This window comes from Cygnus atratus, chromosome 1 (genome assembly GCF_013377495.2).
Source record: "Cygnus atratus isolate AKBS03 ecotype Queensland, Australia chromosome 1, CAtr_DNAZoo_HiC_assembly, whole genome shotgun sequence".
NCBI classification, from domain to species: Eukaryota; Metazoa; Chordata; class Aves; order Anseriformes; family Anatidae; genus Cygnus; species Cygnus atratus.
The window spans coordinates 44,963,029-44,984,596 of NC_066362.1; the positions used below are offsets into that span (position 1 = coordinate 44,963,029).

At 48.0% G+C, this 21,568-nt stretch overlaps 1 protein-coding gene across 1 annotated transcript; it reads right to left on the reverse strand.

Annotated features, from left to right (window-relative positions):
- Nucleotides 1–964: 964 nt before the first annotated feature.
- LOC118250551 (solute carrier family 23 member 1-like) lies at nucleotides 965–21,473 on the reverse strand. Its single transcript, XM_035551791.1, has 12 exons — nucleotides 21,396–21,473; nucleotides 17,899–18,045; nucleotides 16,378–16,535; nucleotides 12,901–13,060; nucleotides 11,051–11,232; nucleotides 8,607–8,727; nucleotides 8,092–8,248; nucleotides 7,663–7,916; nucleotides 4,364–4,528; nucleotides 3,527–3,635; nucleotides 2,395–2,490; nucleotides 965–1,233 (listed from the first exon to the last, which is right to left on the reverse strand). The coding sequence occupies exons 1-12, from the start codon at nucleotides 21,447–21,449 to the stop codon at nucleotides 965–967; spliced, it is 1,872 nt and encodes a 623-aa protein (XP_035407684.1). The 5' UTR covers nucleotides 21,450–21,473.
- Between the last annotated feature and the right edge of the window lie 95 nt (nucleotides 21,474–21,568).

The window sequence follows — 21,568 nt, forward strand, 5'->3', positions numbered from 1 at the left end:
AGTTAAGGCTGGTTATGCTGACAGCGGGAAGCAGCAAGAATCTGCAGGCTGTTTTCCAGAGACGTGGTTGTCACCACACAATCACCAAACCAAACAGGCATGGTGGGGACACATGGACCATAGCAGTAGCAGAAGTAACTCAGATTACAAGCAGAAGAGTTTTCTTCTTCATCTGTGATGGAGATTCCTTCATCTCTGTGCACTTTGATGCCCTGGGGAAGCTGGTCCCCTGAGCCTGCTCCCAGCACCCCAGGTGGGATTCCTTCCAGTTACAATGGTTATTGCTGACGGATCAACAACCTAAGTAAGGTCTGCAGATTCCCTCTGCTGGCTAGGGACAGAGAGGCACTGTCAGAAGACAATTCATCCCATTAAACTTAGATGCCTCTCTTCTAGCAACGTTCATTTGATTGACTTTAAAGTATCACAGGAATGAGATGAATCATGGCCTACAGGTGCCTGTTTCTTCCCGTTGGCCAGAAAGAGGTTTAAGTCTGAAAGGTGAGCATTGCCATTAAAGATTTTTAAGGTGGGGGTGATAAGCCTCAGCCCAAAGGATGCCTGAGAGTGGCAGAGGGCCCACATCAGGGATGCCTTCTCCTGTGGCCTGGTGAGCAGCCAGGATGGGGGAAAGGAAGAGCTCTGCTCCAGCTTAACAGTTGTTCCTCAGGGTCCCCAAGGATCAGTGCAAGGAAGGAAAGTGAGCAGCCTTCCCAGGCATTTCTTGGGCTTTCCCAAAGCAGAATTATGTTCTTCCTAGAGCTGGGCAGGCAGGAGTAGGGTGGAGAAAAATGATTCCCTCAAGGTCACCAGTGGCACTGGGGGCAGAGCTAGGAAGAGAAGGACACTGTCATTCTCTTGCTTCAGCCTCTAAGAGATGCCAGCTCAAGTTCAAATGATGGGAACAGCAGACACACTTTTCAGACCTCAGCTTGAGAGACAAGTTCACCTTCAGGCAAGGTGCTTATATCCTTGTATCAGCACCTATCTCCGAGACTCTTTCTGAGCTTGCTTTATCACTGCTTTCTTGTCCAGCAGCCTTTAGTTCATCCATTTTCTTGCTGCCAGGTAGTCTTTTGGGGCAAGCTGGGAGATACCGAAACCAAGAGACAGCACAGTATTTGGTGCCTATGCCAAATGGAAGATCGTAGACCTCGGAAATGAGCTGAGAGTTGCCCGCCTCTCCCCTGTGGCTATGCTTCCATGCCAGGAGTCCCCGCTCCTCCTGTGTTCCTGTGAAAGCAAAAGTAAGATGCTTGTGTTTTGACCCCTGAAATGGGTGTTCTGGACATGCAACTGCCTTGTGCACTCCACACCTGGCTCTCAAATCCCAGCAGACCCACTATAACATACAAATCCCTTGCGCTTAAACATTTCTCGCTCCAAAAGTCTTCACAAAAATCAGCTAATGAGCTGCTAGACAATACCAGTCTTCCTGCAATGGCTTCCAGGTAAGCAGTCTTCTCCACTGCTTTTTTAGGTTTTCACAGACCATGGGGGATGCAAGAACCATTCAAGGGGCATCAAAAAGTGCTAGAAAAGCAAGGCAGGGTGTTAACTGCTCAGATACTGTGGGGTGAGGGAATAAGGTTTAGCTAGCAATTACTAACTGCCTGTAATTGTTGCAGCAGCTGAGTCCCTCTTGGGAAAGGGAGTGAACACATCTGTAAATTCTGTAAATTCTGCCCAGAGGAGCTGAAGTTCAAGGGTACAATAAAATTAATGAGCCAAAAGGATATTGGCTTTTCAGTAATTCCGAGTCAGTAAAAGAGCCTGGTTAACAGAGTGCCCTTCCTGTTCTGTTTTTGCATCAAACCTGAGATTTTCCTCTCCTATTCTTACATCATTCCTCCCCAGGCTTGATGAAAATCATAGGGTCTTTGCTGGCTGGGAGGGCCAGCTGCAGGTCCTATATCCTAACTTTGGTCATCAGCCTTTCCTGCTGCTTTCCACTGCTGTGATACAAATTCAGCCTTAATTTCAGCAGCTCTCATAAGCAGGCACATGTTAGCACGTTGTCTAGAACTAGGGAAGAAATATTTCTTCCAGTGTCCCTGCAGTTGCCTTTCTCTCTCCTTTCAACATGACTCTAGGCTAGCATTTTCCGTAAAAGACATTTTTCCTAAATAAATTTTTCCTTAAACTGTATTGATCTTGAAAAACAAGTCATTTTCTTACAGGCTGCCCTTTTGCAACCAGAGACCATGGCATTGATGGGCTCCCTGTCTCTCCTGTTCCTCACCCATCTCCAGGAGGAGTTCAGTGATGTGGTGTTTCATGGTTGCTTTCACAACTCTTACCCATAGAGCAGTGGTAATGAAGACAAAAAATGCTAGTAAACAAATCCTAGGGCAGGCTTGAACAAGTAGCTTAGTTCATTTCAGCAAATCCTACCTGGAATGGTGTTATCCAGGATAAACCCCAGCAGTCCACCCACAAACATGCCAGTGGTAAGGAGCACCTGGATCACCTGGTCCAGCTGGATGGTACCTAGCAGAAAAACAAAGCTTTGGATAGTGGTGCAAAGAGACATATTCAACCAGCAGCACAGCAGGTGCCAAGAGGCTGCAAGCTGCATGCTTGTTTAGGCAAGACTTGCAAATCCCAAAGCACAGCCTATTTGGCAATGGGAGAGAGGTTGACCTCACTGCCAGTTTCAAACCTTTCATTTTATTCTGCATAATTATTCACCAACCCAGCTGCAAGTGAGCAGCAGACGACTCAGAAATAAGTTGCAGATCACAGCACTATCCCCCCCCGCCAAATCCTTCTTCTACTCCAAAATGGTTCTGAATCTCCATGATATAATGCCAAGCAGTTCCCTACAAGAAAATGAGCTGCAGTTCCCAAAGAAATATTGGGAAATTTAGCATGAGATTTCACCACAACTAAATGAATGTGTGTGATGTCTCTCTGTGAGGGCTAATACACACAAGAAAAACAGCCCGGTGACACGGAGCATCTGACAGACTGTCTACAGAGCATGAGATCTGTGGGCCCAGCTTTTTCAACAGCCCACCCAGCATGCCATATATACCTTAAGAGATGACACTATAGCCTTTGTGACAAAGATGTGAATCACATGAGACACGAGGAAGGGGGAACTGTTGGAGGACCAGAAATCTCAGTACAGTGAACTTAGAAGAGGAGCCTGCTCCTGTGTTTTATTGTGTGTGTGAGCATGTAAGAAAGCCTCATTCATGGAGATCATGATCAGGATTCAGCCCTAGAGTATTCTCCTACCCAAGTACTCATCCCAGGTACATGTCCCAGGGAAGGGATCTGCAGTGCTTAGCCCAACAGGAATCTGACAAGGTGCAGTCACCAGTATTTCCACAGCAGAGCTGTGTGTCAGACCAGAGGACAAGAACAGCACTCCCAGAAAGCAACAGTCATCAGTCAAAGCACAGCTTTCAGAGATTTGTATGGAAAAAAGTGCTTTTAAAAAATTCTCTGGATCAGTCTGTGCTTCAGTTCTATGCTACAGAAAATGTTTCTAAAATAACAATGTGCTATCACTTCTTACCTGTTTCTAGCAGCGCACTATTTTTGTTTGCCCAGTTGGGAACTGTGAGGCCAGCAAATACAGAGAATCCAAATATAAAGATGTTTCTGGAGGAGTTCATATCCGTGTACTGCACAGAGAAATTGTATACATTACTATTTGCCATTTGGAATTACCAAAATCCGTGGATTGCTGTTGTGTTAGTGAGCCATGCTCAGATGTACATACAAACCCAATGGCAGGTGTTAGAACAGGAAGTTCTGCTTAAAGCTGAACCAAAATTAGCAAATGCTTTCAAAACCGTGTATGGCATACACCAGCATTTTTATAGGGCAGACGCAGTCAGATGGCAAAGCACTCCATGATCTCCAGCTGAGACGCTGGGAAAAGCTGTGATTCAGCCATCAGCGCTGAACAAACCGCTGGAAGAGTTGGAAATGAAACCCTTTTACTGAAGCCTCCTGCCCAGCTTGTGTCCTCTAGTCGAAGGGCTGTCCCCTAAATATACATTACTATAGGACATGGAGAAATATCATCTATAGGCGCAGTGACAGAAATGCCTCCCTTGCTGATAACACCTTCCTTGAGATAAACCATGTGACTGGGACGAGCAGCCCTGACACTACTGGGGCATTAGTCATCCTGCTGCCCCAGCTGATAGCAAGCCTTTTCCCAACCGGGAACCTGTCTGGGATTTAGTTTGTGTGTGTGTGTGCCCTCATCTTCACCCAAGGAACTGCCAGTACAAATGTTTGCATTTGCTGCAGCACAGCTACGTCTGACTTAGGCTGGTAAGAATCTGGCCTGAAGCCAAAGTCATCTACCCTAGGGATGAAACAGCATGCACACAGCTGATACCTGCAAATTGGAAATCCCCACTGCTGTGATAATGCCAAACATCACGAGGAACATGCCTCCGATGACAGGGGTGGGTATGCTGGCAAACATCGCCCCGACTTTCCCGAAGACGCCGCTGAGGAGCATGGTGCAGGCACCGGCAACGATCACCATGCGGCTCCCGACCTGGGGCAAGAGGAAGAGGAGGCAGTCATGCGCTGGCACAGCGAGGCAGGGGGTGGCAGCACCAGTCAGTGTGGACCTGCTGGGCAGGGCTTGCACCTCTGAGCGAAGCACTCGGTGTTGCCTTCAGTTCCAAGGTTCAGACGCAGCTGCTGGTGAGCTGGGAAGTTCTTACCGTGTGGAAAGTCCCTGTAGCTGCAGACTAGGAAATGTTTATCATAATAGGCACTCCAAGAACAATCAGGGATCCCCACCTATGTACTACCTATGTTGTCTTCTTCCTTGTTGCTGTCAGGACTTAAATATTTTGCTGTGAAACAAAAGGCTTATTAATAATTTAAGAGCACAGTAATCCCCGCACACCGCTTTGCTTTCTCTCCGGCCCAGAAATGTCCTGGCATACCCCCAGGCTGGCGCTGCAACCACCCAGTTAATTCACTGGACAACGCTTCCACCAGGGGTTAGATTTCCATCTAAAAATGGCTTTCAACTAGATGTCCTGCACCAAGTCATCCATTCCTGGAGGACAAAGGTGGGAGGGCAGAGCTGGCCACACTGGCTGCTTCCATCCTGAGCTCTTGGATCTAATACATCCTTTCCATGGTCAGCTACAGAAGTGGGGAAGTCTCTTGGTCTGCCCCCTACCCGTCATCACCCATCTAGCTTCAATAAAAGCAGCTCTCTCTCATTTTTTCCCTACGAAGATCCAGGGGGTCATTCTTAGTCTGGCACTACAACTAAAACAGGATGAAGCACCAAGCCATGCCTTTCATTCAGAGTTGTTAGAGTATGTGAATAGGGAAGAGAGCATCTGCCAAACAAAGGGATGAAAGAGACATTTACAGATTGCAGAAATTAAACAGAAAAGCGGAACTATTTATTAGACTTTCAATTCAAGATAGGCCTTGCCACACCAAAACTTGGACAGCTTAAAGAATCATGTTAAGATTTACAGTTTTCAAGTCATATGCTGAGAAATTCTGTAATCCTCTGCAAACAATTTATAATTCAATTAATTATTTTAATCCTTCCATTGAAATATCTGAAGAATGTCACTTTTCTTTCAAGGGCATTTTACAAATGCTTTCAACAGCAACATTCCCAGTAACTAGTAGTGTCCCTTTTAAAATATCTTTAAAAATACTTTAAAGGCACATATTTATGAAATACTAAGTATTACTTAATTGTGAAAGATAAATGAATGAGATTTGGTGGGGAGTTTCAAAATAAAATCATGCATTGCCTTCAGGTGCACTTTTTATATTCTTTGGCTTAAAACCTTGGGACACCATTACCATCAAAACAGTAATTTAATAAAAGCCAGAAGAGCTATTTGTTCCAGGATTAGAATAAAGCTTCAGATTCTTAAATTGCCAAAATTGTGAAATGTCAAATTACCCAATATATGGAGTTGGCCTTAAAGGCAAATTAACTAATCCACTGATACCACAACTGAGAGCATCTGCTTCTAAAGCCTCTAGATTAGAGTTTGTTTCAATTATGTCAGGAAAACAAGAGAATCGGTTGATTGAAGAAACCACACAGTTCTCTGCTACATATATGGTGATTCTGAGATCTTTACCCCTCCTTAAAATCCTCCTCTTATTTTCTGGACGTGAGAGCTCAGTACTGGCATGCTGGGCTTGATCCAGTAGCTTAAACACAGGTGTCTGGTGCCATTTAAGTTGTTGGATCTTGGCAGTTTTTGGCAGCTTCTCCTTTGCTTTACCTGACAGCCCCTGTGTATATCTGAAATATCCAAACACATTTCAGGTGGTGCTGGACACCTGTGTTCAAGCAAAGGAAACAAGTCCCTTGTGTTTCTTTTTGTGATGGAAAAATATATTTCCCATGTAAAAACCAAATGAAATGGAATCTGCCTTGTGCTCTCAGCATCACCACCTATCCCAGTCAGAGTTGGATTTAAGACTGAGATGAGACTTCTGGTTTCATAAGTCTGAACAAGGTGAGCAGAGGTGGGATCTAAGGAAACTCTCTCTGCTGAATCAGCATGGATGGCATGTCTGTCTGAAGGGCTTGGGGTACATGGGGAGAAGGCATGTCCTATAATCTGATAATTATGGGTCTGGTCACTTCTGCATTACGATCACATCAGCAAACCACATGTCATGAAAGAACAGGCTCAGGTGTATGGTCAGTATGCACCAACCACATAGTGACAAGGTCAAACACTGTAAAAAATGGTTATTGTGACTGAGGTTTATAAAATCCAGTGAAATAACTAATACTATAGAGTGTGAGCCATAAGTCAACTTCTGCATTCATTTACGGACTCACAGCTCTGCTGACATGACATAGCTTGTTTGACAATGATTTTAAAATGTTTTCAAGTGGTTGCTGGATGTACCCATCCTCTGGCTATAAGTCCTAGTGAAAATCTATGATTGTTAAGCTTATCTATCTCTGGAAATTCCTCTTCCTTATAAGAACAATAAGATACTCAAGGAATTCACAAAACTTTATAGAGAGGTAAAAACATAGAGTATTTGGCTATTTATCACATTTTATATCACATCACTGTATTTATCACATTTTATAATCTCAAAGAAATGGTCTACCTTTAACATGACTGCCATCCTCCTCTCCTCTCCTCTCCTCTCCTCTCCTCTCCTCTCCTCTCCTCTCCTCTCCTCTCCTCTCCTCTCCTCTCCTCTCCTCTCCTCTCCTCTCCTCTCCTCTCCTCTCCTCTCCTCTCCTCTCCATAAATATCTAAAGGAAGATGGATAGACAGACAGACAGGTAGGTAGAGAGATAGTCTTTCATAAATTCAGTCCTTAGGACATTTCCAGAGTAGGTCAGTAACATACTGCCTTTCAGTCTTCCAGGAGCCTAAGCCAGGAGCCACGAGTGACAGCAGCTTGTACTTCTCCCATATACAGACTATGAGCAGCAAAAGAGGGACTGACAACCCGTGCTATGGGTTTCGTAGCACCCTGAGGTGGTCACCAAGTGCCTGTAGGCAGCAGGCACATTTTCAGGTGGCAGTCCCTGCAGAGGTGGGCTAAGATCGCTTCCCAGCTCCAGTCCATACCCCCACACAACACACCCGTAAATGCACCGGGGAGGAGCTGCAGGAGGCCGAGAGCACCGCAGTCACCCTGCCGCACGAGGCTCACCTTGGTGATGCCCAGGGCCCCCACGTTCTCGCTGTAGGACGTGGTGCCGTTCCCCGTTCCCCAGGCCCCGGCCAGGAGGCAGCCGATGCCCTCCACCCCGATCCCGCGGCTGATGGCGTGCTTCGGCGGCGGCGGGGCACCGGACAGGCGGGCGCAGGCGTAGTAATCCCCCATGGACTCCAGCATGGAGGAGATCATCCCGGCGAGGATGCCGAATATCCCAGCCAAGCTGACGGTTGGCACTCCCCACTGGCCTGCAAATACAGAGCTCGATTCAGGCTCAGTTTACACTGAAATCTACTGAGGGGAAAGAACGATAAGGGTATTTGTGGGTATTTGCCTCATTTTTGGCACTTGTGGTGGCCATGAACCAGGTGGGGAGCAGCAGCGAGAGATGGGGGAGAGAAGTGCAGGGCCATGCCATGGTACCTGGGTAAGGGATCCGGAACCAGGGAGCCCGAGACAAAACGTCCCCGCGCGTGTCAGTCCGTGCCAGGTAGCCGTAGGCGGCAGGGTCCACAGGGAGGACGTCGGTCACTGTCAGCACGTAGCAGAGCAGCCAGCTCAGGGACAGCCCCAGCAGCACCTGCCCGTCACATTCAGCAGTCTGGTTAGGGCACACCTGCGTCGCTGGTGAGGTTGGGCAGGGTCTGGAACGAGCCCAGCCCCTTCCCCATGCACATGTGTGTGTGCACGTGGGATGGAGGGAGAGGGACAGCACAGTAAGGGTCCCAGCGGCCCTCCCTCCCACCCCGTGAGCAGGGCGGTTGGGATCTTCTTCCCTTTTCCCCTTCTCCCCTTCTCCCTGCTGTCCCCTCGCAGCATAGCCTGTGCCAGGAAGTGTTCAGTCCACTTGAAGTGAGTGGAAACAGCCCCAGCAGTCTGGGCTGGGTGACACTGGTCCCTCCGCCATGCCGCACAGGTGGCCAGGAACCCAAACGTACCGGGAAGATCTGGAAGAGGTAGACGGGGGAGAAGTGGCACTTCTTGCCTCTCTGGTACGACGGCAGTGGTACAGGGATGTCCTTCAGGTACTGAGAGAACAGAACTATGAAAAAAATAGTCCTGGGAGGAGGGAAAACCAGACCATGAGACAAAATGGGTGCCCAGCTGCCCACCTGTCCCCACGCTAACTGAAGGCCTGGCTACCCAGAGATCCAGGACTCCAGAGGACCTCAAAAACAGGCTCTCAGCACCGAAGGGTGGCTCCAGCAAGGCTGGGGCAGAATGAGCTTTCGGTCATACTCTACCAAGGGCTTGTTCTGATGGCTACAAGGTGCAGCCCCTCTCCCATCCCTCATGTGGGATTGAACCTCTTGGCAACAGCAGCACAGAGCTGCACTAAGACACACTACAGCATACAGCCAAAGGTTACCAATTGTAATTCAAAGCACTCACTGAGTGACTGGACACAGAGCGTCGGAGGGGGAACCAGTTTCCATTCCTGGTTTCTAAAGCTGCAGAGCCCAGACCAACTGCATCAGTGCACATTTTGTGCATTTGCACAAAGGGGCTCAGCACCCTGATGAATCACGGCCGAGCACTCGTCTATCTTTGGTAGGTGTCACAGCTTATTATTCAGGTTGCCTGACACATTCCATTAGCAGATGCTATTTTCAGCTGCTTATAATTCTGCCTAACTTTACCCATTCAGGATGAAAATTTCCATGGAAAACATCTGCCTCGGGCCAAATATTTCTGAAGAAATATATCCTAAACCTATTTAGAAGAGTGATGTTCAGGAAATAGACATAGTATAGCCTGCGTTGAGAAGGTCATTATGCCTTGAGCAGTGGTAAGGTCTGCCTGTGACCTGCAGCAGAGATTTGAGGTTTAGTAAAATTTGTTCTATGGGGAGATACATATTGCTCTTTTTCACAAAACTCTGCTCACGTATGATCAGTCTGTAACAACGATCATTCATCCCAGGTCCCAAGTACTCGGCATAAACATCTCTGATTTTAGCATTTGCAGGCACTAAAGATTGGGAGCTTTTTTCAGGAATATGTCCGGGCCTTGCCAACTGATGAACTGTGTATGTACCATCACCATGTGAGCAAGTGAGCACACACTAACCCAGTTTCTCAAGGCAATAATGGGTATCGCCCATTATGGGGGCTCTGGGATGTGGTGGGGGCTGGACAGCAGGGCTGAGACCACAGGGCTCATGTCTTCTACCAACTCCACCACCTCCCTCTCCCTTTCCCTAATGGCATCAATGGAGAATGGAGGAGGCAGCAAAAGAGGACACAACCCACATGGCTCGGAGCACAATGATCAGGCTGGGGCAAAGGAGTGAGTCGTGAAAGAAAGGACTGGGATCAGGGAACAGAACAAGCCAGAGATGTGGTGGAAGAAACAATGCTGAAAGGGAAGCTGGAGAGCAGGGAGACAGGAAGGGTTTGGGGTCTTATGGTGTGCTGGTGGAAGAGATCAGTCAGGTGGGGAACTGGAGGTGGAGAAGAGAGGTGGCCTGGGAGTGCAGGTGTGGGCAGGCAGAACAGAACCAGCAGTGCCAGGAGGAGTGGAGCTGGGAGCAGAAGCCCAGTCTGGGGCTGGATCATGACCCTACAACAGTACGTTGCCTTCCCAGGGCTGCATTCAGACCTGACCCCTGAGTCACCAAAGACAGCTCTGAAAGCACTAGCGAACTGTTGGGAGTCCTTACGGAGGATAACAACCTGCTGCTGCTATATGCTAGCCTGAGCTTAACTCTGTATTATGGATCTGAAAGTGCTAAACCTGCAGGCGAACCATGCAGTGGACCTTCTATTTTTTGGAATTGTTTCTGAAGTACCAACAAATTTCTGCCACCAAGCACACTTGTACACTCATGCACAAAGGCACACACACAAATAGCCTTGAAAGAAAGCTCTTAATGGTGCAAAGCCACATGCAGACATTTCCAGAGCCCCCCAGGCACTCTGTGGAGAAAACAATTCCTCCTCTTGTGAAAACAAGACATGAAGCAGCAGGAGGAATACCTAAGCCTGGGTGCTCAACTTCATTGTTTTAGGAATGTCTTTTTAATATAAGTAATGGGTGTGTAAGATAGTGTGCATGGACAAATACAACAGAGAGGCCTTCAGCAATGACTCACAGGAAAGACTTGTTTCTCTATTGACCTATGAACTTTGGGTTTTCATTATATCAGATGCTTTTAAACCAATTTTTGGCTTTGCTTTGTTGCTGGTGTTGCTGAGGTCTCTAAGTTCTTCGGGAGGTAACTATGCCATGCTGGTGTCTTGCACAAGCCTGCTGGATGTTAGTGCTCAACAAATAAACCTTGAACTCAAGAGATCCCTGCTACCAATTGTAACATCTGATTTCAAATTTGAGGTAGGCGGTTTGTGTACACTCAGCTTTCCCAAGGGGAAGTGAGACTTACATGAAGGCTATGCCCCAGTGCTGCCCAGCATCATTTCCAGCTGAGTCAAAGAGAGGTAGTGCAACCAAGGTGATGGTGGGGGCAATTGTCAGGGGCCCGATGAATCTTATCAGAAATCCAATCAGGCCAGAAAATCCAACGAAGATTTGAAAGCAGGAAGCTACAACGATAGCTCCTTGTACCTGGAAAATTGGAGAAAAAGAGCAGAGGGTGAATGGAGCTCCAGCTGCTAAGCCTTTTTTTAGGTCGGTGCCAAACCAGTGTGAGAGCCAGGCTCAGACTCCACAGATGGACCAGCGCAGAGGCTCTCCTGCTAGCTGCAGCATGGCTCAGCTGAGTAGGACATGTGGGGAAGGACCACCAAAGTACCAGTACATCAACTCCCACCTTGGCTGAGGGATTTAGTCCTCACCAGGGCTAATTTTATTCCAGAGACTCCTCTGGCCTGTCCTTTGTGCCATCCAAGCATGCAGCAGCTTCCCTGCACCCTCTTTTTCTGCTCCCCCAAAATGCAGGAAAAAAGCTCTTGCTCTGAAAGTGGGAGTAGAGCCATGGCCTCCTCTCACCTCCCAGCTGGGAAGGGCTTGGGAGGTTTCAGCACACTTGTAGGACAGGAGGGTCATGACAGCCTCTGTTTTTGATGAGTATCAGTTTCCCTCCAGGGACACAGTTATCACCCTGAACTTTTCTGTGTTTGACAATCACTGTTTAAGTAGCCGGTGATCTGTCCTGAAAAGCCATTTGCTGCTCATGTCACCTCCAGCTAGGGGACTCTAGGGTGAGGCTGCTCTCTGCCTTTGCAGATTTGGTGATAAACCAGGCTGAATCCCCTGCAGTGCTGAGCACCTTCTTTCATCCCAGTTCCAAAGGGAAAAGAAACACCGGGGGGCTGGGGATGAAGCACCCAGCCTGAAAGGAAAGATAGCAGCGTCCTTATGACAGAAGAGGTTTTATACATATCAGTAGGGATGGCACGCTGCTCTGCACAGCAAATACTTTGTGAGCTCACAACAATTCCCAAATACTTTGCAAAGCATCCCAGTGTAGAGATTGACAGAGGCAAATTTAGTCACTTACCCTGATAAGGCAATAGATGTAAAATAAGACAATGAGATCTCTGACCCTTCCTCCTCTCTTTTGACTACCCAAGAATACATTTTACTGTAATATTTACAGTATGTTCTGCCCTTCCATCTCTTTTACTAGGTTTCATGTGCATAGACAAGGTCCTTTCATTAGAAACATCTTCCCTGTCTTCCTTCCCCAAGGTCAACCACACTTCATGGAAAAAGGATCTGTCTGCACCAGTGGAGACTTTGCAGGGACCATAATCAGCCACAGACTCTATGCCCCAAGTTCAACAGCATCAAAACTCCTGTTGGAGAAGGACTCTTTATTGGAGAGGGACTCTTTATCAGGGAGTGTAGTTATTGGACAAGAAATAATGGTTTTAAACTAACAGGTGGTAGATTTAAAGTAGATATAAGGAAGACATTTTTCACTCAGAGGGCGATGAGGCACTGGCATGGGTTGCCCAGAGAAGCTGTGGATGCCCCATCCCTGGAGGTGCTCAAGGCCAGGCTGGATGGGGCTTTGGGCAGCCTGGTCTGGTGGGAGGTGTCCCTGCCCATGGCAGGGGGTTGGAACCATGTGATCCTTAAGGTCCCTTCCAACCCAAACTATTCTGTGATTCCATTCTACGAAAACACCAGAAAAGCTGTAACAGGGTGAGGGCTTAGTTCTGCTGTGGATGGAACATTCCCAGCACTGATGTCCATGTCATGTTGAGGTGCTTTTCTGAAAGCAAACAGCCTTGATGAAGAACAGGTGCCACTGGAAATGCAATATACCTCTCGCATCCGTGTCTGCCAGACTTCAATGAACTCTGGTGAAGAGGCATTCACCAGAGTGGCGTTCTGCGTCCAGGCAGGGCACTTCCACTTGGGGAGAGACAGCATGGCCAGGGTGGGGGTCAGGAATGCAAAAGTCCCTCCTTGAATAATAGGCAACCTGGAAGGAGAACAGTGGGGAAAGCTGAAAAGTGAGAATGCTGGAATTCCAGTTCCATAAGAGTGAGAGAAAGAAAAGCAAAATAATTAAAAAAAAAAAAAGAAAAAAAAATCAGTCTGCTCATGGCCACTGACAGTGTCCTTTGAACTGTGCTGGCAAGTCTCTATCACTAACAATGCTTGGGAATTGCTACCCATTGTACTTAAGAGCAACAACCACGACGCGGAAGCAGATTGGCTCTGGAGTCAAATTCTGCTTTAAGGAAAAATTGTCCTCCTAAGGTGTGACTAGGTCACAGGGCTGCATGTGGTAAAACAACAGCCAAAAGAACAAGCTGGAGGAGGAGAGAAGAGCAAGGAAGAAAGATGGTGAGACTCTGAAGAAAAGTTTAGCATTGACCTAGGCCCAAATCCCACCATTATCCAGTTGTTTCCTCTGTTCCCTTGAGATTCCTCATTTTTCTTCACAACCAGCTTACAAACACAGCACATATATATGCTGGCTGCTCCCCACTCCATAGCCATCCTCAGACTGGGGTCACTGGAAATTGTGACTCAGCTTTTACTAGACTGTTTTTTAAAGTTAACCCCTCTGCCCTGTTTCCACTGACACTAGAACGGAATGGACATAGCCAAGAATGGAGCTTGGAACAAGCCAAGAGAAGCCTCCAAGGCACCTTGGCTTCATTTGCTCAGAACGCATCCCTGGGAGCAGCTCCCAGAGCAACCTCTCCTTGCCCCAGAAACTCCTGTGGCACCTGCTCAGAAAAGCAGTGGGGCAGCGATCCACATGAATGTTTCTGCAGGGCACAAATTTCCCTGCATTTCCACCATTCACCAGAAAGCACAGGAAAATGAAAGGTGGCATAGCTGTAACAGCACAACTCCTCTGTCACCTAGAACAGATATTTATACCACTGCAACTACTCATGCCATGCATAACCAGAGCACTGTTAGAACTTAGACAGTAAGTTATATTTGCACATCAGTCATCCATGGAGTTACTTATCTATGGCATCCATCCAAACATGTTGCAGCCTTCAAAGAATTTTGCTGGGCAAGGCAAAAACAAACAAATAAGCAAAAGTCACGGAAGGCCCAGCACCACCACTGTTGAATTAACAATAGCTTTTTAGCTCCTGAGTTCCTGGTGCATCGCCCCTGAAGCTGTTTCACAGCTGGTGCTGGTGTGGGTGGGCTAGTTGGAATTTTGGAACAGGTTGACCAGAGAAGCTGTGGATGCCCCATCCCTGGAGGTATTCAAGGTCAGGCTGGATGAGGCCCTGGGCAACCTGATCTAGTGGGTGGCACCCCTGCCCATGGCAGGGGGGTTGGAACTAGATATTCTTTAAGGTCCCTTCCAACCCAAACCATTCAGTGATTCTATGATCCTATGACTAAGGGCAAGATGAGGTGATGCATATGGGGCACATGAAGTTTTTTGCAGCAGGGTTTACAAGATGGAAAGCTGCAGGTTTAGAGAAGATGTTATGCTCTAATCATCACTGCAGGATGCCCAAGCATCTGCTAAGGGGGCTCACCACAACGGCAAGTGACCTGTGCCTCCTCAGGAGCTGCTAGGGTAGTTTCTCTAGTGACCCATCACTGCGTTTTCATGCTTTGTCACACGACTGAGCTGCAGGTTACAGTGCGTCGGGATTTTCCCCTGGCTATTGCTTCAGCAGGATTGCTCCCAAATTGCACTCACTCTTGGAAGGAACCTCCTCTTTTCCATGGCCAGTTCCTATCTCTTTGTTCATGTGCCAGCATTACCTTTTAGCTGAAATTGTTTCTTCTTGCCTGATTCCCCCTCTTCTCTCCCAGACTAGTTGTAGGCTGCAGCCAGACCCTCTGAGCCACTGTTTGCCAAAGCTAAAGCAACCAATATCACTCACATTGCCTCTACAAGATGAACTGTCTCCCTTCCCCATATCGTGTTAATGGGTCATCTCTGTACCTCTTCTCACCTCTTCTCTAAATCAGTCTTTCTTAAATGTGGTCACCATGAGCTATGCAGAGCACTTAGCTGAGGGCTCCCCAGGGCCTAGGAGAGTAACATTGATGTTTTCCAGGAAAAAGCATCCCCTCAGCCTTGTATTTACTGTTTTCCCAACAGTCCTGTTGGTGATTCATGGTTATCAGCTACTAAAGGCTTTGAGAAAGCAGTAAAAGGAGGAAAAAAAAAGTGCTTCCAACTGTTTCCCCAGGCTTGGTTTTGATTACCATCCCTCCTCCAGCTGTGCCACAGGCTGAGTCCACCTTTCTGACAGGGAATGTCCTCATGCCTTGCAATTGGGGCTGGCAATAAGGTATTTGCATCCTCAGCACAGAATAAATAAATAAATAAATAAAAAGTAAGCTTATCTTACAGGAATAACTCCTCACTGCTTAATTTGATCTGTTGTTCCTTGTTTAGCTGTTTAGCCACAGGAGAGGCTTCCTGCCACACTTTTCTCCTTGACTAACAGCAAGCAAGGCAAGTCACAGCCCTCAGGTATTCACCACGTCATTTGGGGGTGGCCTGGGAGGACTCCGGTCTGAAACAGCCACCAAAACGGCCCCCACTATGGCCATGCACCCCAACCTGGATTTAACTGAACTCAGAAGAACCAGGTTGTCCCTCTTTAGTGGCCATGGTGGCTTGGCCTGCATGGCATTGTACATCTCCAGACCCCTTCCTCCATGAATCCTGCAGCAACGAAGGAGAAGTGGGGTCACCTCTGGAGAGGGGGTCGTCTACAGCCATTTCTTATGACAGACAGAGATGGGAAAGTTGCGCTGGGGAAAGATACAGGAAGTGTAAAAAACGTTTTGTGATTTGCTGGTAGAAGATTTTTAACCAGGTCATTCAGATTCAAAAGCCAAAGAATGTGTGACTTTTGTTCCTCCCTGCATCCCTAAACGTGGTAGATGGGCTCCCATTTCTCCCAGTCATCCCCTGCCCTAGAGTTTCTCAAGGACTCTGTGTCCCAGGATGAGATCAAAAGGGACCTGCTGCAGCTGGAGGATCCCTGATAAGGAGGAGGCAGATACTGCTTACTGCATCTTTTAATGATTTATTATTTAGCATGGCCAATACCTTATGAGCCCAATGAAAAGTGCATCAATTACCAGGAGATGCAGAAGTCAAACAGTGAGGTAGCCATACAAAGCTGTCAGGTACAGCAATTGCAGTATGCTTTGGCGTGTGTCCTGACTGCCCAAGGGTAGCAAATGACCCTTGTTAATAGATAAACTCTACAGCAAGCTGGTTGCTGAGCATGTAGTAATTGCATCTATAAATTTTCTTGCATATTCCATTTCTTGCCTTTGGCCTACCTGACTCCAAAGAGGACTTGCAGCAGGGTGCAAATGCCTGAGACAAAGAAGATGGTGCTGATCAGGTGGCTCTGGGTGAGCAGGTCGTGCTGGAGGCAAAGCTCTCTGGAGAGGATCAGCGGGACGGCTACGAGACCTCCCATGGCTGTCAGGAAATGCTAGGAGCCACAGAGAAAGACTGGGTGAAGGAGGACACAGAACTGGCAATATATAATTACTGTGTTGCTGAGGGAAGTCTGAAAGTACCTCGCGCTTTTGTGTTTGGGTGACACTAGTACTACCCATTCCCTCTTTTAAAAACGTTAATGTTCTGTTAAGGACTCTTCCAAAGTACCTACAAGAACTGCAATGCACTCCCACAGACCTCTCCCACTTTCCATGCCCAAAGACATTTTGTAGTGCTCTGAACCCCCAAGACTGCTGTCAGATGCAACCAGTTTATCCACAGCCCTGCAAACAAAGCTGCTGGGGATGCTGTTCCAGGAAGTAGGGGACTTCCCAAGGAAGGGATCAGGTGAGGTGAGTGCAAATGTCTCTATTCATTTCATTTGCACCACAACTTACAACATAAAAAGTTAGCAAATCGGAGTCGTCCACTCTTTGCTATCAACTACTTTTCTCACTCAGTGCAATTATGAATAGCCTTAAAAAACAGACACCAAAGAACGGAAAAATCAGGCATTGTGTTTTTCAGAAGAGTCACAGAGGTATTTCAGTGATGACCTTTGCTTAATAACTAAATGTGCAAATAAATTTTTCAGATTTATTTTTGCTTAAATATTAACCTTATTTGTGCTGAGCAATGGACAAGGTAAGGTTAGTTCAGCTGGTATCAATTCCTAGTTCTTACTCATAGTACAGGATTGCAGTGGTGGAATTGGTGGCACTCAGAAACTCACTGTGCTCATGAGAGGCATGCTTTATTAAAATTATGACTCAGATGTGTTCATAAAACCTTGTTTTTATACATTCTAACTCTGAGATGACCTTTGCAGAAAACAAAGTACAAGATGTCCACCAGGCTTCAAGCACAGTCCGTCGTTTCCTTAATCACTCTGAGATCTCTATTTTCTGAGGCTCCACACCCGGTGGCTTTGTGTGGCACTGAGGCATTTAACATGCCGGGGCATGGAGCGGCCAAAGCAGTGTGGACCCTTCTCATGCTTCCTCTGTCTAGCTTTTATTGCAGTGGGAAGGCAGAAGCTCAGACATCTTTAGCCATTTGACTGGCTTCAGCAGAGGTATCTGACCTGTTCTCGTTAGCTATTTGGCTCTGGTCCTGGCACTCTGCCTTCCATCTGCACTTCAAGGGGCAGGGTGTAGCTGCAGGCACAAGGATAGCAATCAGTGCTCAGGCAGCCGTGGGAAGGACCTGAAGTCCACTGACATCCAGCCCAGAACAGTTCCAGTCACACCTGGGGAATGTAAAGCACCCCCAAATTCGGGTTTTGCCACCATGAACTGTCTGAACAACTGTTAACCTTCCATCCCCCCCACCTTCTGCCTGCATCCCTGTCACACCTGAATGCCCAGCAGGATGCACAGGTACCAGGGGGGCACGTCCGTGATGGTGTAGGCTAACTTGTTGTCCCGGCCCTTGACCCCGATTTTCTCTGGGCCCTGGGCAGCAGGATTGGGCAAGGAGTAGTGGTGGCTCCCATCTTCACCCTGGCAAACAGAGAGACCTTTCGTTAGCCACAGCTGCCTCTCCTGCAGCCATGCTCCATGTCTTGTGGCAAACCCATGTATGTAGTTTCAATAAGGCTAGAAGAAAGAAGAGCAACTGAGGGGAGATTAAAACAGAGGTAAAAACACCTAGGGAAGTTGTTTATATGCTTATATACACATGTCTAGTCCAGGAGAAACATTTGAGGGCGTGTCAGCCTCAAAAAGACATCGGGACAAAGCATGTTAGTATCATTAATGCCTTGCTAAGGATGGAGAAACTGTGACCAGAAGCAAGAAGGAGTGTGCAGTGGATTAACGCATGAATCTTGCACTGTCCCCTGTTCTCTGGCCCACTCAAACGTCTCTTCTGATAAAATACATTGAAACAATTTGACCCATTACAGAGTAGAAGTCTTTTTTGTATTCATTTCCTTCTCTTAAATCTTCTTTTCCTGATCTCTCACACACCCTTACAAGTGTTCTGCCTCAATAAACACACCTGTGCTGGGTACAACCCAGGACTCCTCTCTAAAACGGAGGAACCAGGCAAAACCAAAGACCATGGCGTCCCGGCGTCCATTTCAAAGGCGCCAGCTGGCAGAAGCTGGGTGGGATGAGACCTCATCCCCAGCAGGGGCTACCAGGTGCTGCCCAGCTTGGCTGTCTGCCATGGGGACGGAACCCTGTGCCACAGCTGCGGGGCAGGGGGATACGCTGAGCAGGGGGCAGCACCGGAGGTGGGGAAACAACCTGGGGACACGGGGCCTTGGGGAGGTGGTGGGTCTGGAACAGCTCCCCAGGAAGGCTTGGATCCCCTCGCAGGCAGCCAGAAGCCTCAGGGCTCCCCAGGGAGCTATATGCCTCACAGGGTTTGTTTGTACGGAGATGTGTTTTGCCAAGGAAAGGAAAATAGTGCTTTGCTTCAGTTGCCTCAGTTTTTAAGCTGAGTAAATGCCCCCAATTTTCTGCTTCTTCTTCCACCTCACCCTGACCTCTGTGCATACACGTGCACACACAAACACGCAGACACCCCATGCACAACTCCACGCACATCCCACCTGTGCATGCATACAACACCATGTGCACATGCACATGGCAGAGAAACCTGCTGTCAGGAGAAGCTCAACCACTTTGTCAGCACCAAACTTCTTTTTTTTTTTTTTAACCTTCAAGTCCTGCCAGAACGTGAAGACACTGAAAGGCCCAGCAAAGCAGGGTGTGTGCTCGTGGCCTACCTACTGCTGGAGCTAACACTATGGTCAGGGAACAGGGACTTAATGTTACATTCAGTTGTACATTTGCAGATGTGGCCAATTAACCCTGCAGGACAGCATCACTCGCTTGAAATCTCCAAGTTTCCAAGACCTGTGGCTGTCCCATTTAAGATCATGTTGTTAGAAATGTGCTATCTGATACCTCTTAAAACACAGGGTATTTACTCAGCCAAGGCAGGCTGGGGTCATCACACATCCTTCAAAACAGATAGGTGAGGGCAGGGTTAATTCAAACTGAGCTCAGGCATGAACTTCAAGAGCAAAAGGCGTTCCTCAATAACTCCCTATGGAGGCATTTTCATTTCAGAACAGGAGGGCCTGAGCTGTGGATTAACACAAAGTACAGCAAGGTATTTAAGACTGCTCATGCAGGGAGTTATTTGGGGACAGCTACTCCTGAATAACAACATGAGTAGATGATTCCTAAGCTAGGCGGACAGCAGTAAGCTCCTTTCCTTTCACTGCAACTTTTCCCATGTTAACCAGGAGGCACAGGGCAGCTGGGCAGAGCCTGTGGCAGTAACAGCCTCGCATGACCATCACGAGTGCCTGGCCTTCCCCAGGAGCTGGAGGAGAGCGAGCAGGGCTCAGCGGGAGAAGGATGAAGCAGAGATAACAGGACCAGGCAGGACAGGAGACAATGTCTGACTGAACAAGAGGTGATGGGCACAAACTGGAGCACGGGAGGTTCCACCTGAACATCAGGAAGCACTTCTTCACTGTGCGGGTGATGGAGCACTGGCACAGGCTGCCCAGAAAGTTTTGGACTCTCCCTCCTTGGAGATCTTCAAAAACCACCTGGACGTGGTCCTGGGCAACCTGCTCTGGGTGGCCCTGCTTGAGCAGGGGTTGGAGCAGGTGGTCTCCAGAGGGCCCTGCCAGCCTCAGCCATCCCGTGATGCTGAGGCACTGGGAGGAGGAAGAGGCAGGAGCAGTCTGGGGCAGTGACAGGCCCTTGCAGGAGCTGCTGTAGCTGCTCCTGGTGGTTCTCAGCCTGGCTGCTCCCCTGAGGCCAAGGGCCCGCGATGCCCTCTGCGTACTGCATCAGGAAGGTGGTCAGAAACCGAACTGCTAGAACCACAGGCAGAAGATAGTGGTAATTCAAACTTCAGGCAGTCACAAGCCTGATCTGCATTATGGCAGAACAGGTAGAAATGGAGATCATTAACAATAGTGAAAGCAAGCCTCTGCATTGCTCCGAGTACCTCCCCGAGGCTCTGCCTGCAGCCGTTCACATAGCACTCCACCTCCACTGTTCGCAGCAAGCTCTCCAAGAGTTATCTGAGAAATGGGAGACTCGGACACCAGGAGATTAAATGACTCCTCCACAGTCCCCCAGCTGGGTGGTCTGTACCAAGGTATGGGACAGCTGCAGGACCCCACTCTTTGACCCTTGCTGTCAGAATATAAGCAGCTTTCCTTGTTTCTAATGGAGGTGACCTCTTCCATGAGATAGGAATGGGGCTGCTGTGCCCCAAGTCCTTGCCCTGTGGCTCTGTAATAGCCCCCAGTATTTCCCGTGCACTGCACACCCCTGAATTCACACATCATTTACAGCTTTTACTATCCCACTATAAATCTACAGGGTACTTTCCCATGCTGACTCCCCAAACCCTTTTTCACCCACCTCTCTAACAGTTAACCTCACTAGAAATAGATCCAGAAGACAAAGAAACACATTCTTCGGCATGCTAAATTTGTTTTGTAATTTTACTAGTTAATATATAAATGCCTCTATCCGGAGACACCTGCACCAGGATCCACCAGCTCTCTTCCTTTTCAATACAGTCACACTTGCACTGCCATTCACCTACTCTATCGTTTTAGAAATAATGGAGAGAAAAGAAGTGAGAAGGGCACCAGAGAGCAGAAACTGCACTGAGTCTGCAGCAGCAGCAAGCTTTAGTTAGGCTATCATTCCTCAGATTCCTGCTGATAAAAGAGCTGAGACAGACCTTTACCACACACAAGCATCCCTGCATACAGTCCAAACCCCCCGGCTGTCCCTTTCTCCTCCATTTGCAGGGATCACACCAATTTATGCAAGAATTACCCGTCAGAGAAGAGCAGACTCACCACAAAGCTGGGGTTATCTAGCCCGTTGAGCTCTCTATCTGACGAGGGGGTCATGCCTTCCACTTTTCTTCACCGACTGCCTTGAAAAAGAAAGAGGAGTAAGAAGAAGGAAGCCTCCCAAATTGCCACTCGTCCCAGTCAATACAGCCCTAAAGAAACTGGGTGAGCAGATG

Bases quoted from the DNA above. Each gene is read 5' to 3' on its own strand.
- LOC118250551 (XM_035551791.1), bottom strand. From the start codon at position 21,449: ATGACCCCCTCGTCAGATAGAGAGCTCAACGGGCTAGATAACCCCAGC. The intron at 18,046-21,395 runs GTGAGTCTGCTC...TCTGTTTGCCAG, and splicing joins TAGATAACCCCAGCTTTGTG to GGTGAAGATGGGAGCCACCA. The intron at 13,061-16,377 runs GTAGGCCAAAGG...TTCTCCTTCCAG, and splicing joins CAAGTCCTCTTTGGAGTCAG to GTTGCCTATTATTCAAGGAG.